We start from the raw sequence: 12,919 nt of genomic DNA, 5'->3' as shown, positions 1-12,919 counted from the left end.
ACACGTATGTATGTATGTAGCGGAAACAAAAGTTTTGTGAAATGTTTTTCCTTATGTGGTGCAGTTTTTCTGTTTTCTGTTTCATTAGTGCTGATCTCATTGTACAAAACTGATAAAATGACCCGCTAATGGATTGAATTGATGCCCTTTTTCTTGAAAACACTAAGCAAATATACATGCGTTTCAAGTACACACAGAACATTTACAAACGGACTTTCTGGATTCTCCTCACCACGCCTAGCATCTGCTGCTACTCTTGTTCTGCTTCTGTCCTTCCCCTTGCATAGAAAAGATGACTTGGACTCCTATTTGTACTGAGTCAAGGCCATTCGATACATGTATCTGCTTCTCAGCTCCATTTCTGTATTTAGCCTTTTCATCTTTTCTTCCAGACTTAGTAAAAAGTAATATCTTCTCCCACTCCCCGGGTTCACTTTTATACCTGTACTTTTGATTTCCTTTTCTTCTGTTTTCTTTTCCTCCTTTAATATCTCCTCTGGTTCTTATACCTAAACATTTCCCCTTGACCATCCCATCATGAACTCAGTCTTAATGAACTTACCTGGTTCTCTCTTTGAATCTCAAAGATTATCAGTGACTATTATTTTTAGTCAATTAGACCACAAAATATAGCTTTATCTGTTTTTTTTTTTTTTTAAGTGAAATTTAAATTTTCTTCAATGGCTGATATAGTCAAACAGTTCAAAATACCATAGGTGCAAAAGGGTATTATTTAAGTTAAGAGGTTTTCACCTGCCTTTTCTCCCAGCTCCTATATACACTGCTGTTTGTGCCTTGCTCCTTCTTACTCATCTCTGTCCTCATCTTATCCCTCTCTGGAGAGGATAGCTGTTTCACTGTCATTTGTAAGTTTACCCTCTTCCTGTCCTTAGTGTAGCTTCCTTTGAGGTGTTTCATGTTAATCTCCTTCTGTGCTTTCTTCACCTACTGCCCACCCTGCTCCCCAACTACCATATCCTTTCAAGCCAACACTCTTGTAATAAAAACCATCTAGCTCCTTTCCACCTCCTTTCAGTGCTGTCTTCTAATCCCTGGCTGCAGTCTTGTTTTACTTTTGTTATTATTTGCCTGCCAAGGCCTCTAGGAAGTAAGGTTCCTTAATGAGTCTTTTATTCAAGTCTCTCCTTATTGGCCTCAGTGTACTTTTTCTAGTCTTCCCAATGAAGATCTCCACCATACTCACCGTACTCCTTGGTCTTCTGATCTATATTGTTTGCTCCTTTATTTTCATATCTTCTCAGTACCTGGTTCCTGAAATGTACTTGATAAGTATTTCCCCAGTGAAGGAATGGATTCCAAAACAAACCTTGTACTTTATTTCTGCCACATCATTCTTCTTTCTGATTTCCTTATGCTTGAAGTTCCACTTCCTCTGTGCAGCTGTTCTATGACTGCTTTAGCACTGACTTTTCATCCTCCATATTCCTCAAGCTCATTTGATACCCAAGGGATAGAATCCTGCAACTGTGCTTGTTCATTTGGGGTCAGGGTGAGATTATGAATAGCTGGAGCTCTTTCCTTAGCAGGGGCATCAGTGTTGGCAGAGGTTGAGATGTGGCCTGCCTGATGGGGATTCTGGTTATTTGAAAAGAAATCAGGATACTTCTAGTTTATATACCAACATGAATTCCAGGGTTAGGGTTAGATTTTTATAAATTAACAAAGGGGTAAAATTAATAAATGATTGATAACAGATAAGGAACAACTTAGTGATCTTCCCTGTAGCTCAGATGGTAAAGAATCTGCCTGCAATGCAGAAGACTTGGGTTCGATCCCTGGGTGGGGAAGATCCTCTGGAGAAGGAAATGGCAGCCCACTCCTGTATTCTTGCCTGGAGAATCCCATGGACAGAGGAGCCCGGCAGGCCACAGTCCATGGGGTTGCAAAGAGTCAGACCCAACTGAGCGACTAACACTACTACCCCTAAGGAACAACTTGATAAGATAATAAGGGAAATAATGATGGATAATGAAAGTGATTTGTATAAAAATTTAAAACTGAAAGTATTTACAAACATGTCAGAGTTGATGTCCTTAGTATAAAAACTCATAAATCCATAAGGAACATAAAAAATTCTTAGGAGATCTGAATAAGGAAATCATAGAAGAAGAACCATAAGCAGCCAGTTTTATAATTAAATGTTTAATCTTACAAGCAATGAAAAGAAAGTAAACATCATTTAGGCAATGGATGCCATCAAAATAGCAAAATTTACAAAGAAATTCTAAATGATAGCAAGCATAAGAAGCATTTTTATATGCTTCTAGCAGAAATCTAACTTGGTGTATAACCTTTGTTGATAGTATTGAAAGCTTTGTTTTTAAGTTTTCACCTACTGATTTCATCCCTAAGAGTTTGTCCTAAAGCTATTAATTAGCAAATAAAATACTTGCATAATATTCATCATTTATCACAGCATTTTTTATAATAGGGAAAAACTGGAAATGACTTAAATGCCCAAGAGTGAGACAGTGCTTCCTTAAGTGGAAAATTAGACAGCTGTGAAGTTACAGTTTTGAAGAATATTTTAAAGATGTGAGAAAATACTCATGAAATATTATAAGAAGTTAGCATATAGTGATATTGCAATATTGCAGTTGGATATGCACACAAATATATGATGTGAAATGTAGCAAAATAATATTCTCTCTGGATGACAGGATGGAAGTGATAAAGTGTTTTTTCCAATCTTACAGTGTATTACTTTTATAAGAATGCATGTTACTTAAAATGTAAATGTTGTCTTATTGATTAGTTCCATGTGTGTATAGATTCTGTGTTTGGACGGTTAAGAGCACAGGCCATGTGGTGTAGACATGGCTTTGAATTGCAGCTCTGGCCTTGGCCCATTGTGTGATATGGCCACTTTACTTTTCTAAGGCTGCATTTCCTCATCTGTGATTTGGAACCTGGTACCTAACTCAGAGAAGGCAATGGCAACCCACTCCAGTACTCTTGCCTGGAAAATCCCATGGGTGGAGGAGCCCAGGCTGCAGTCCATGGGGCTGGGAAGAGTCAGACACGACTGAGCGACTTCACTTTCACTTTTCACTTTCATGCGTTGGAGAAGGAAATGGCAACCTACTCCAGTGTTCTTGCCTGGAGAATCCCAGGGACGGGGGAGCCTGGTGGGCTGCCGTCTTTGGGGTCGCATGGAGTCGGACACAACTGAAGCGACTTAGCAGCAGCAGCAGTACCTAACTGCTAGAGAGTCATCAGGATTAGAAATGATAGTATGTATAATAGCCTTTAAAAAATTAATTCTCTATTTTACTTTAATTCTTGCAATAAAAACAGGAGTCAACTTTTTTTTTTGCTTCCCACTGAATATATCATTAATAACAAAGATGTTCAAGATACAGTAGTCAAAACTCAAATGAATTTGGAGACTATTAAGTCTTTTGTAATTACCCACATGAGTTACAGATTGATTATACATTTCATTAAAATAAAATTTAAATGGTAGTAATTAAAATGTAATTTAAAATTTCTGCTAAGAGAAATAATGTTTTCATTCTTGCTAATCTTTTCCTGCTATTGAACCACCATTAATATTACCTTTATCTGCATGGGTATAACAGCCTTTTGTAGCCTGCGTTCCACAACAGAATTCAGCCCTAACGTCCTCAGGCATCTGTTGTGTGTAATGAATTAGCTTCTCTTCTGTGTGTCTAGAATGGTACAAATGATCTACCATCCTTGGGAGAATTGAGAATACAGTCATCCAAGTCATTGTCTTGTTCTGTGGTTCAGATGAGAAACCCTGACTGGGATGCCTGGCACATAGTAGGCACTCAGTATAGATAGAAGTGATTCCTGTTGTTGTTGCCATAGAAATCACATGAAAGAGAACTGGCTTTCCGAATTTCTTTGTTTGGTGTTAGCTTCTTTGGGAAAGGATATTTTCCGGAGTGTGATTCAGTAAGTGGACATCTCTGGGGGGGGTGGTTCTCAGTTCTTGTCTCTGGATCTGAGACTGGCTCTGGCAGTAGGACCTTGGATAACTCCTCTCTTTGCCCTCTTATATTGTACCAGCCTCCTTCCTCCACTGCAGGGCGCCAAAGTACTGCCTCCCATCCAAATAGAGTTTTAGAATGTCAGTTATCTTCCCATAACTGTCCTTATGTTAGAGAACTTACTCAGGCCTCGGATTTAATGCCTCTCTACAATGGCTTTTAGTAATGTATTCAGTTCTGGGTGTTGATACCTGCTCTTTTGGGTTGCTGATCATTTTTTAATACATTGCTAAAGACACTTTGTATTTTAAATCATTTTGTGACTTCTCTGTGACATTTATTTTAAAAATTTTTTATTTTTATACAGTGTTAAAGGTTACTTTCCATTTACAGTTATCAGGAAAGATTGGTTCTGTCCCGTGTGCTGTATTATATGATCCATCCTTGAGCCCTCTTACACCCCGTAGTTTGTGCCTCCCCTTCCCTCACCTTTATCTTGTCCCTTCTCTCCCCACTGGTAAACACTAGTTTGTTCTCTATAAAGATATTGTTTTAATGTTTTCCAATGAATACTTTCTCATGACTGCTTCTTATTTTATTTTAGCTACCGATCTGCTTCTTGCGTGGAATCCCATTTGTTTGGGGTTGGTAGAAGGTGTTATTGGAAAAATTCAGCTTCATTCAGGTATGTTTCTGTAAACTCTTTAAGCTTGTCAAATTTAATGTGGCATTCTGTGACGTTGTCTTCTTTGAGGATAAATGTAGATTCTGTAATGGCCTGGATTCCTTTACCTTAATTTTGGATCTACCCAAAGTGGGTATATTTCCGTGTTGCAGAAGCCAGTACTCGAGAAGCCAAGCACCACACTTGGAGAGTTGAAGAACTCAAGTTTATTATGCCAGCGGGCCCAGAGGAGTTAACACTCCAAGCTCTGAGCCCCGAACAAAAGGATTACAGAGCTTTTATAGACAGACTGTAGTGGGCAACACTAGCTGTTAATAGGCTGGTTTAAACTAAGGAGTTTCGTGAGCACAGGAGCAGTGGTCAAGATGGGGAGGGGGATGCCTGACCTGGACAGGCATGATTAAGCAGGTTTGCAGAGGCTGGGAGATTGCAAAGAGCAGGACAAGGGTGAGTGAGATAAACTCCAGTTCCTAGTATTGCAAGTCCCCACTTTTTGAAACTACGTGACCTACGTGATCTAGACTTTGCAAGGGGCAAGCTGAGTTATAGAGGCAGAAGGAAAAGGAGGTTATGTAAAATTTTAACTTTTCCTCTTCATCCATATAAGGGAAACAAAAAAAACAGGCATCCCTCATTTTATTGTCCTTTGCAGATGTTGTGTTTTTTTACAGATTGAAGGTTTATGGCAATTCTGAGTCCAACAAATACATTGGTGCCATTTTTCCAGCAGCATTTGATCATTTCATGTCTCTGTGTTACATTTAGGTAATTCTTACAGTACTTCAAACTTTATATTTGTTATGGTGATCTGTGATCAGTGATCTTTGTTACTGTTATGATTCACTGAAGGCTCAAATGACGGTTAACATTTTCTAGTAAGAAAGTATTTTTTAATTGAAGGATAGTTGATATACAGTGTTAGTTTCTGGTATACGGCAAAGTGATTGTTATGCATATATACACACACACACACACACACACTTCCATGTTCTTTTATATTATAGGTTAATATAAGATACTGAATATAGCTCCCTGTGTAATACAGTAGGATCTTGTTGTTTATCTATTTTATATTTATATATAGAAGTTTGTACCTGCTAATCCCAAACTCCTAGTTCATCCCTCCCCTATCCTTCTTCCCTCTGGTAACCGTAAGTTTGTTTTTTAAGTCTGTGAGTCTTTCTCTATTTTGTAAATAAGTTCATTTGTGTTATATTTTAGATTCCATGGGTAAGTGATATCATATGGTGTTTGTCTTTCTCTTTCTGGCTTATTTACTTTATGATGATCTCTAGGTCTATCCATGTTGCTGCAAATGGCATTATTTCATTCTTTATTAAGGCTGAATAGTTTTCTATTGCCTATATACCACATCTTCTTTATCCATTCATCTGTTGATGGACATTTAATTGCTTCCATGTCTTGGCTGTTATATGAATAGTGCTGCTATGAACTTTGGTACATTGCTATGTATCTTTTCAAATTATAGTTTTCTCTGGATATGTCCCCCGGGGTGAGATTACTGGATCATGTGGCAACTGTATTTTTAGTTTTTAAAGAAACCTCCATACTGTTTTCTTTGTGGCTGCACCAATTTACATTCCCACCAACAGTGTTGGAAGGTTTCCTTTTCTCCACACCCTCTCCAACATTTGTTATTTGTGGACTTTTTAATAATGGCCATTCTGACTGGTGTGAGGTGGTCCCTCATTGTTTTGATTTGCATTTCTCTAATAATTAGCATTGCTGAGCATCTCTTTCAACTGCCGATTGGCCATCTGTATGTCGTCTTTGGAGAAATGTTAACTTAAGGTAATTTTTTGCCCATTTTTGATTGAGTTGTTTTTTTGTTACTGAGTTGTATGAGTTGTTTGTGGTATTTTGGAAATTAAGCCCTTGTCAGTGACATGGTTTGCAAATATTTTCTCCTATTCTATAGATTGTCTTTTCATTTTGTTTATGGCTTCCTTTGTTGTATAAAAGCTTATAAGTTTGGATTAAGTTCCATTTGTTTATTTTTGGTTTTATGTCTATAGCCTGGGGAGACTGACCTTAGAAAACAGTGGTATGATTTATGTCAGAGAATGTTTTGTCTCTGTTCTCTTCTAGGAGTTTTATGGTGTCATCTTATACTTAAACCATTTTGAGTTTATTTTTGTGTAGAGTGTGAGGGTGTGTTTTAACTTCATTGATTTACATGAGCTGTCCAGCTTTTCCAACACCACTTGCTGAAGAACCTGTCTTTTCTCCATTGTAGTCAATATGTTCATTGAAGAAGTACTTTTAATTAAAGTATGTACATTTTTAGACATAATTCATTGCACACTTAGTAGACTACAGTTTGGTGTAAACAACTTTTATAGCCACTGGGAAACCAAAAAAATTTGTGTGACTTGTTTTATTGATGTATTTGCTTCATTGCAGTAGTCTGGAACTGATCTCCAAGGGATGCCTATAAAGCTTTAGAGAAAGGAGGCATAATATTAAAATCCTTTCTTCCTCTTAAACCCAACAACTTATTAAATGCCTACTCTCAGGAATTGCGTTAGTTGGTGGAATACAATAGTGAGCAAAAACTGACCTGTTCCCACTCTCATGGAGCTTTCGGTTTAAGAGGGAAGGCTAGACATTAGTGATTAATCACTGAAATAAATGTATAATTATTTGTTAATTGTGATAGGTGCTCTGACAGATACACCAACTTCAGTGGTTTTGAGGGAGAGAATAGTGGAAATAAGGCTGGAGAGGTAGGCAGGTGGCAGATTAGGACTGATGGGCTTTGGTCAGCTGTCTATTCCTCATATAGTCAACTCTGGCCAGGGAAGAGAAAGGGTCTGTTAGTACACAGTGTGGTGCTCCTGGGAGTCCTGTCCAGGAAAAGCAAATTGATGGAAGGTCTGGTTCATTCACCAGACCCTCCCTTGGCAGGACAGGCACCTGTGCCCTGAGTTCAGAGGGAGTTTTGTTAAAAGATAGGTGTAACATAGGCTTCCAAAAAGTCATGAAAAGGACTAACTGAAATATTTTAAGCACAAAATTTAAATATATATTTTTTCACTGTTATTGATTTTAATGTGAGTTAAGAGCTATAGGAAGCTTTGCTATTACTGCTATGCAATCAGGAGTGTAGCCACCCTTGTATGTTTTAAAAAATTCTTTTAAGGTAAAATTATTGCACATTTGGAAGCCAGGTTGATTTCTGAATATAAAGCACAAATTGCCATAGAGAGTCTTAATTTCTTTTTGCTAATTTTTTTTGTTTATTTAAAAAAATTGTTAAATATTTTATTGACACAAAGAGCTATTTGTCACCGATACACAGTATACTTGTTGTAAATTAAACACATTTATCTACCATGTAGATTAAGAAATGAAACCAATGTTTTTGGAACTCTTGCTGCCTTTCTCCAAGAGTCTTGTTCCCTTCAAGAGAACCTGTGATTTTGAATACTGTACTTATTAGCCCATTGATTTTCATTATTGCTTTTGTTACATATATACCCCTAAATAATATATTGCTAAGTTTTATATTTTGGAAATTTGGTATAAATGATGTTAAGCCACTTGTGTTCCTTCACTTGTTGCCCCTACCCACACAACTGGATACTTTTGAGATTTGTCCACTTTGATATATGAAACTTTAGTTCCTATCTTCACTATTGTATTACTATATCATAATTTGTCCTTTTCCCCATCATTGGGTAATTTTTATTTTTGGGGCTTTTTTTTGCCATTAGAAATGAGACCACTGTGAGTGTTCTTGTACATTCTGTCTTTGGTAGTTTTGAATTCTTTCAGTACAAAGGAGAAAAGCATTTAGACATTGTGTAACATGCTAATAAGTATTTTAGTCACACTCTCCTACCTGTCCACATTTACATACTTATATTTTTAATTCATTTATATGCTGACAGGATAATTTCACAGTTGAATGTTCTGAGCTAAAATTCATTTTCTATTGTTTAAGTGAAGCATATGAAACTTTTGAGTTATTTTTCTCCAATTTCAGTTACATCTTGAAACAATGAATAAATCACTGACATGAGTCAAGAGACCTAAATTCAAGCTTTATTTATTAGAGCTTTGAGATATGAGAGAAATTATATAACATCTGTTTCATCTGTTGCTGTGTAATAAACTGCCACAAAAGTTTTAAAGCCTTAAGTAACAGTTTAGAGTATCTCAAGTTCTGTGGGTTGACACATGGCTCTTCTGCCCTTTTTGCCTGTTGGCCACGGTCATCTGAGTGGCAGCACTCAGCTAGGGGTTTGCCTGGGGCATCTTAGTTTTCCTTCATGTGGCATTTCTTCCATGTAGCTCATCTCACGAGGCCTCTTTTTGGGCCCTCTCTGTCTCCTGGATACCTGGACATCCTTTCAGGGTGCTGAGGTGACAAGTTCCAGTGTAGAAGGGCTTATCAAGCCTCTACTTGCATCACTGACTTGCTAATATCCCATTGGTCAGAGGAGGTCACACAGCCAAACCCAGAACCAACATGGGAAGGGGCTTCGCAAGGGTTTGCATCCCAGGAGGCTAGTTCATTGGGGCCCCCAATGCCCCAGAGCCTCTACTTCCTTGTAAACTATAAAACAAGAATGAAAATAACTGCTCACTTTTTTTTTCCTGAGGGTATTGTGGGTCTCACGTGAGGTAGTATACCTAAAGGTGCTTAGTAAATTATCACTATTTTATCAATTCTTTTGGTTGCAAATACAAACCTATCAGTTTATGCAAACAAGTTTTTATTAGAATTCAAGGGAACAAAACCAAAAAGTTGATTTGTTCAGGATCTGAGATTACATTTTTTGGCAGACAGTCTCTGACCATCACTTGTGTCTGAACATCTCTTATACATTCTTGTCTTTTTTTGGGTTTCTCTGTGTTTGTGTATGTGGGATGAAATTTCTGTCCTTATGTGGTACTCAGACCGACCTTAGCCTTCAAGCCAACCAGCATCTGATGTTCCCTATAACTTCTGGAGATTGACGGGCTCTCTAGTTAAGACCCTAGGAAAGAGACCCTTTTTGGCTCAGTCTGAGTCAGGGGCCTCCCCTGGTCACAAAGTTCAAACATGCCCACTACACTAAGCAGGACAGTCGGTCAAAGCAGGAGGGTTTGAACTTGGCAAACAAACCCCAAGTCATTTCATAAAGCAGTGTACAAATATACTACTGGTTGGTGAGTTTGATGCAGTGAAAGTATGGTCTTTAGGCAGGTGGGGGCATTTCTTATGGTCTTTTGTGGTCAGCTCCTGTTTACATACACCTTCCCTCCTTGTAGGACCTTTCTTTGGACCAAAAAGAAGTTGGTAGGCAGTGTAGATACCTGTCATGTAGGATATTTTGGAAGAGGGAAAAGTGAGGGAATAGAGTGAACTAGAGAAAATAATAAAATAATAAAAAGAAGTAAATGGAGCTGGGAAAGTTTTTCACGCTCCTAATCTCTGTACTTCCCCCCCGCCCCCGCCCTGTCCCCTCTTGCCGCATCACTTCTAAGGTTTGGCTGTTAAGAAAGGATACAGGGGAAAAAAACAAAGGAAAATCTCTTTTCTGGGCCCCCTGCTGCTCTTTCCCTCACCCGGAGAACTGCAGCCCCACCCTGGGTACCACTCCACCCCGGCTTCCATGCTCTGAGCATCCAGCTTGCTCTTCCCGCCTTCTCTTTCTTCATCCTCTGTCCTGGGCATGCCTCATTTCCTCCCCACCCTGTGTTCCACCTAAGCTCTTGCTTTGACCACACTATCAACTTGCCCGCTGGGAGTGTGGTCCTGATATGTGTTAGAACTGAAATAATCACTCCAAGTGCACTTTCCCATGGGAGCATCTTACCTTCTGGGGGTAGAAGATGAGGGGAAGAAAATGTCTGTACTTAAACTCTTTCTCACTCCTCTTTCCCTCCTACTTATTCTCTACATATTAATGCATGAATTTCTGTTCTTGCCTAGTGAGATGGGAACGAAGTTTACTTGAACAGTTGTCATTGACAGTCTAAAAGCGGCGTGGGTGAGCTGTGACTGTCATCAGGCAGTCGTGACTTTGGAACGGCATTAGTTTGCTAGGCTGCCGCAGCAAAGTTCCTCAAACTTGGGGGCTTAAACAAATTTATTTTCTTGTCGTTCTGGAGGCTTAAAGTCTAAGATCTAGTCATCAGGGTTGGTTTCTTCTGAGGCCTCTTTTGATGGCTTGTAGATGGCTATCTTCTCCTTGTGTCTTCACATTATTTTCACTCTGTGTGTGTCTCCAGATTTCTTCTTATAAGGACACCGGTCATTAGGGATTAGAGTGCACCCTAATGACCTCATTTAACTTAATTACAGCTTTAAAGATCCCATTCTTTAAAACAGGCTCACATTCTGAGGCTCTGGGGGTTAGGACTCCAACATAATGAATTTTAAGGGGACCTAATTCAATCCATAATAGGAACCTAACATCCTCTGGAATGCTCACTACAAAAGCATGTCCAGGAGAATTCTCACCTTTGCATCTGCCCTTTTCTCTTATAGGCCATTCCCCAAATAGCACTGGGTAGGCACTGGCCCCAGCACTGGACTGACCTTGAGGTCACATGATTGCCTTGGATCAGGTTATTCATCCAAGCCTCGGTTGCTGGGTGATGATACCACCTAGATAGGGTTATGGTAAGTTTAATAAACTCTCATTAAGTGCTTAGCATGGCTTCTGATAATAGTAGGCATTCAGTAGATGCTGGCTATTATTATTTTTTTTTCCTTAGTTTTAAAGGTAAAACATATCACTAGAGAACACTTAAGTTCTGAATGTATAATTTTGAATAAATGTTAAACTTAGACTGTTTTTTCCAGTAACACTAATTTTTACTGAAACTAATGATACTAACATGTCACTAAAAGATGACATGGTGGGGATTATAAAAGCAATGTTTTTAGAAGTGAAATATTAGTAGCATTAATGAAGGTTATATTTTATAAGTTGTGTGCCCATTTAGAAAAATGTGTGGTAGAAAAGAGTTTAGAAGTATTATTTGGTTGTGGAATCCTTTGCTGATAATTGCCCTTCCTTTTATAGCAAGCTCTGCCCCTCAAATGGTTCTATTAACCCCGGTGCCTAGAAAGCAAACTATTTGGAATAGTTGGCCTTTCTTCATTTTGGAAGGTCTCTTCCCCCAGGCATTTGCAGGCAGGTAGACTTTCAGCCAGGGTCTAATGAGTCTATCTTTGACAGCCTGAAAGTGTCTGACTCTGCTTTGATCGGTTGGGCTTTATTAGGATGAGGAACAGAAAGTCGAAGGAACATGTAATGTGCTAAATAGATGAAGGAAAGGTAAAGCTCCATGAAAAATCATTGTCTTCTATTCCTTGTAGTGTCCAGGAGGAAGTCAGAATGATAGTCAGCTCTTACCACAGTTGTAACGACACATGAATTTTTTGTTTTCTTCTTTTCTGTTTGTCTTCTTCTTCCGTCTCTAGAGGATAAGCTCCAAAACAGGGGCTGTGTTTGTTGTGCTCACTGCTGTATCCCCCTGTCCAGTGGCTATTCAAAAATATTCAGTACAGAATATTAATATTTAACAGATATTTACAGAGTGCCTGTTGTATGCTGGGGGCTACAGGGTGAACAAAATGCAAAGCTTCCAGGAGCATAGAGTCAAATCCAAGAGCTAGACATTAATTGCCTGATCAGAGTTTTATCATTAAACTTAAGCTTCTGAAGAAGACAAATGTGGGATATTGTGAAGCACGTAGCAGAGGGGCGTGACTGGTGGGGATGGGGTTCCTGGATGGAAGGCATCCCTGAGGAAGTGATGTCTCAGCTGAGGCCTGAAATGTGTTTTCTCAGTTACAGGGATCTTTTTGCACACGGCTTACTCTGCCAACAACTGCTCTCCTCTCACTTTCCTCACCCTGACCCTGTCCAAATTACCCTACTGAAATAGTTCTGACTTCAACTCAGACATCACCTCTGTAGGAATGCCCTCCATCCAGGAGATAGTATATCATCACACAGATAACCTTGAAAAGATGGCGTACATGCTAAGTCGCTTCAGTCATGTCTGACTCTGTGTGACTCTATGGAGTGTAGCCTGCCAGACCCCTCTGTCCATGGGATTCTCCAGGCAAGAATACTGGAGTGGGTTTCTATGCCCTTCTCCAAGGGGTTTTCCAAACCCAGAGATTGAACCGGCCTCTCTTATGTATCCTACACAAGCGACACCTGGGAAACCCCCAAGATGGCTGAGGCTGGAGGTTTTAAATGTATTACAAAAGCTCTTTAAAATATAC

At 39.1% G+C, this 12,919-nt stretch overlaps 1 protein-coding gene across 4 annotated transcripts in view; it reads left to right on the top strand.

Moving 5' to 3' along the window:
• Positions 1-12,919, top strand: part of INPP5F (inositol polyphosphate-5-phosphatase F) — a 94,275-nt gene that overhangs the window by 19,980 nt on the left and 61,376 nt on the right. For 3 of the 4 annotated variants that reach the window (XM_010859252.1, XM_010859251.1, XM_010859254.1), the window contains exon 2: positions 4,582-4,662. In XM_010859252.1, the coding sequence (XP_010857554.1) occupies positions 4,582-4,662 (81 nt within the window). Of the gene's footprint in view, positions 1-4,581; positions 4,663-11,164; positions 11,300-12,919 lie in introns of those variants that run through there. The other variant, XM_010859253.1, reaches the window with a different exon arrangement.

Source organism: Bison bison, unplaced genomic scaffold (assembly GCF_000754665.1).
Source record: "Bison bison bison isolate TAMUID 2011002044 unplaced genomic scaffold, Bison_UMD1.0 scf7180017864456, whole genome shotgun sequence".
NCBI lineage: Eukaryota > Metazoa > Chordata > Mammalia > Artiodactyla > Bovidae > Bison > Bison bison.
The sequence above is the reverse complement of the archived record's forward strand: the minus strand, read 5'-3'. Positions and strand labels throughout refer to the sequence as shown.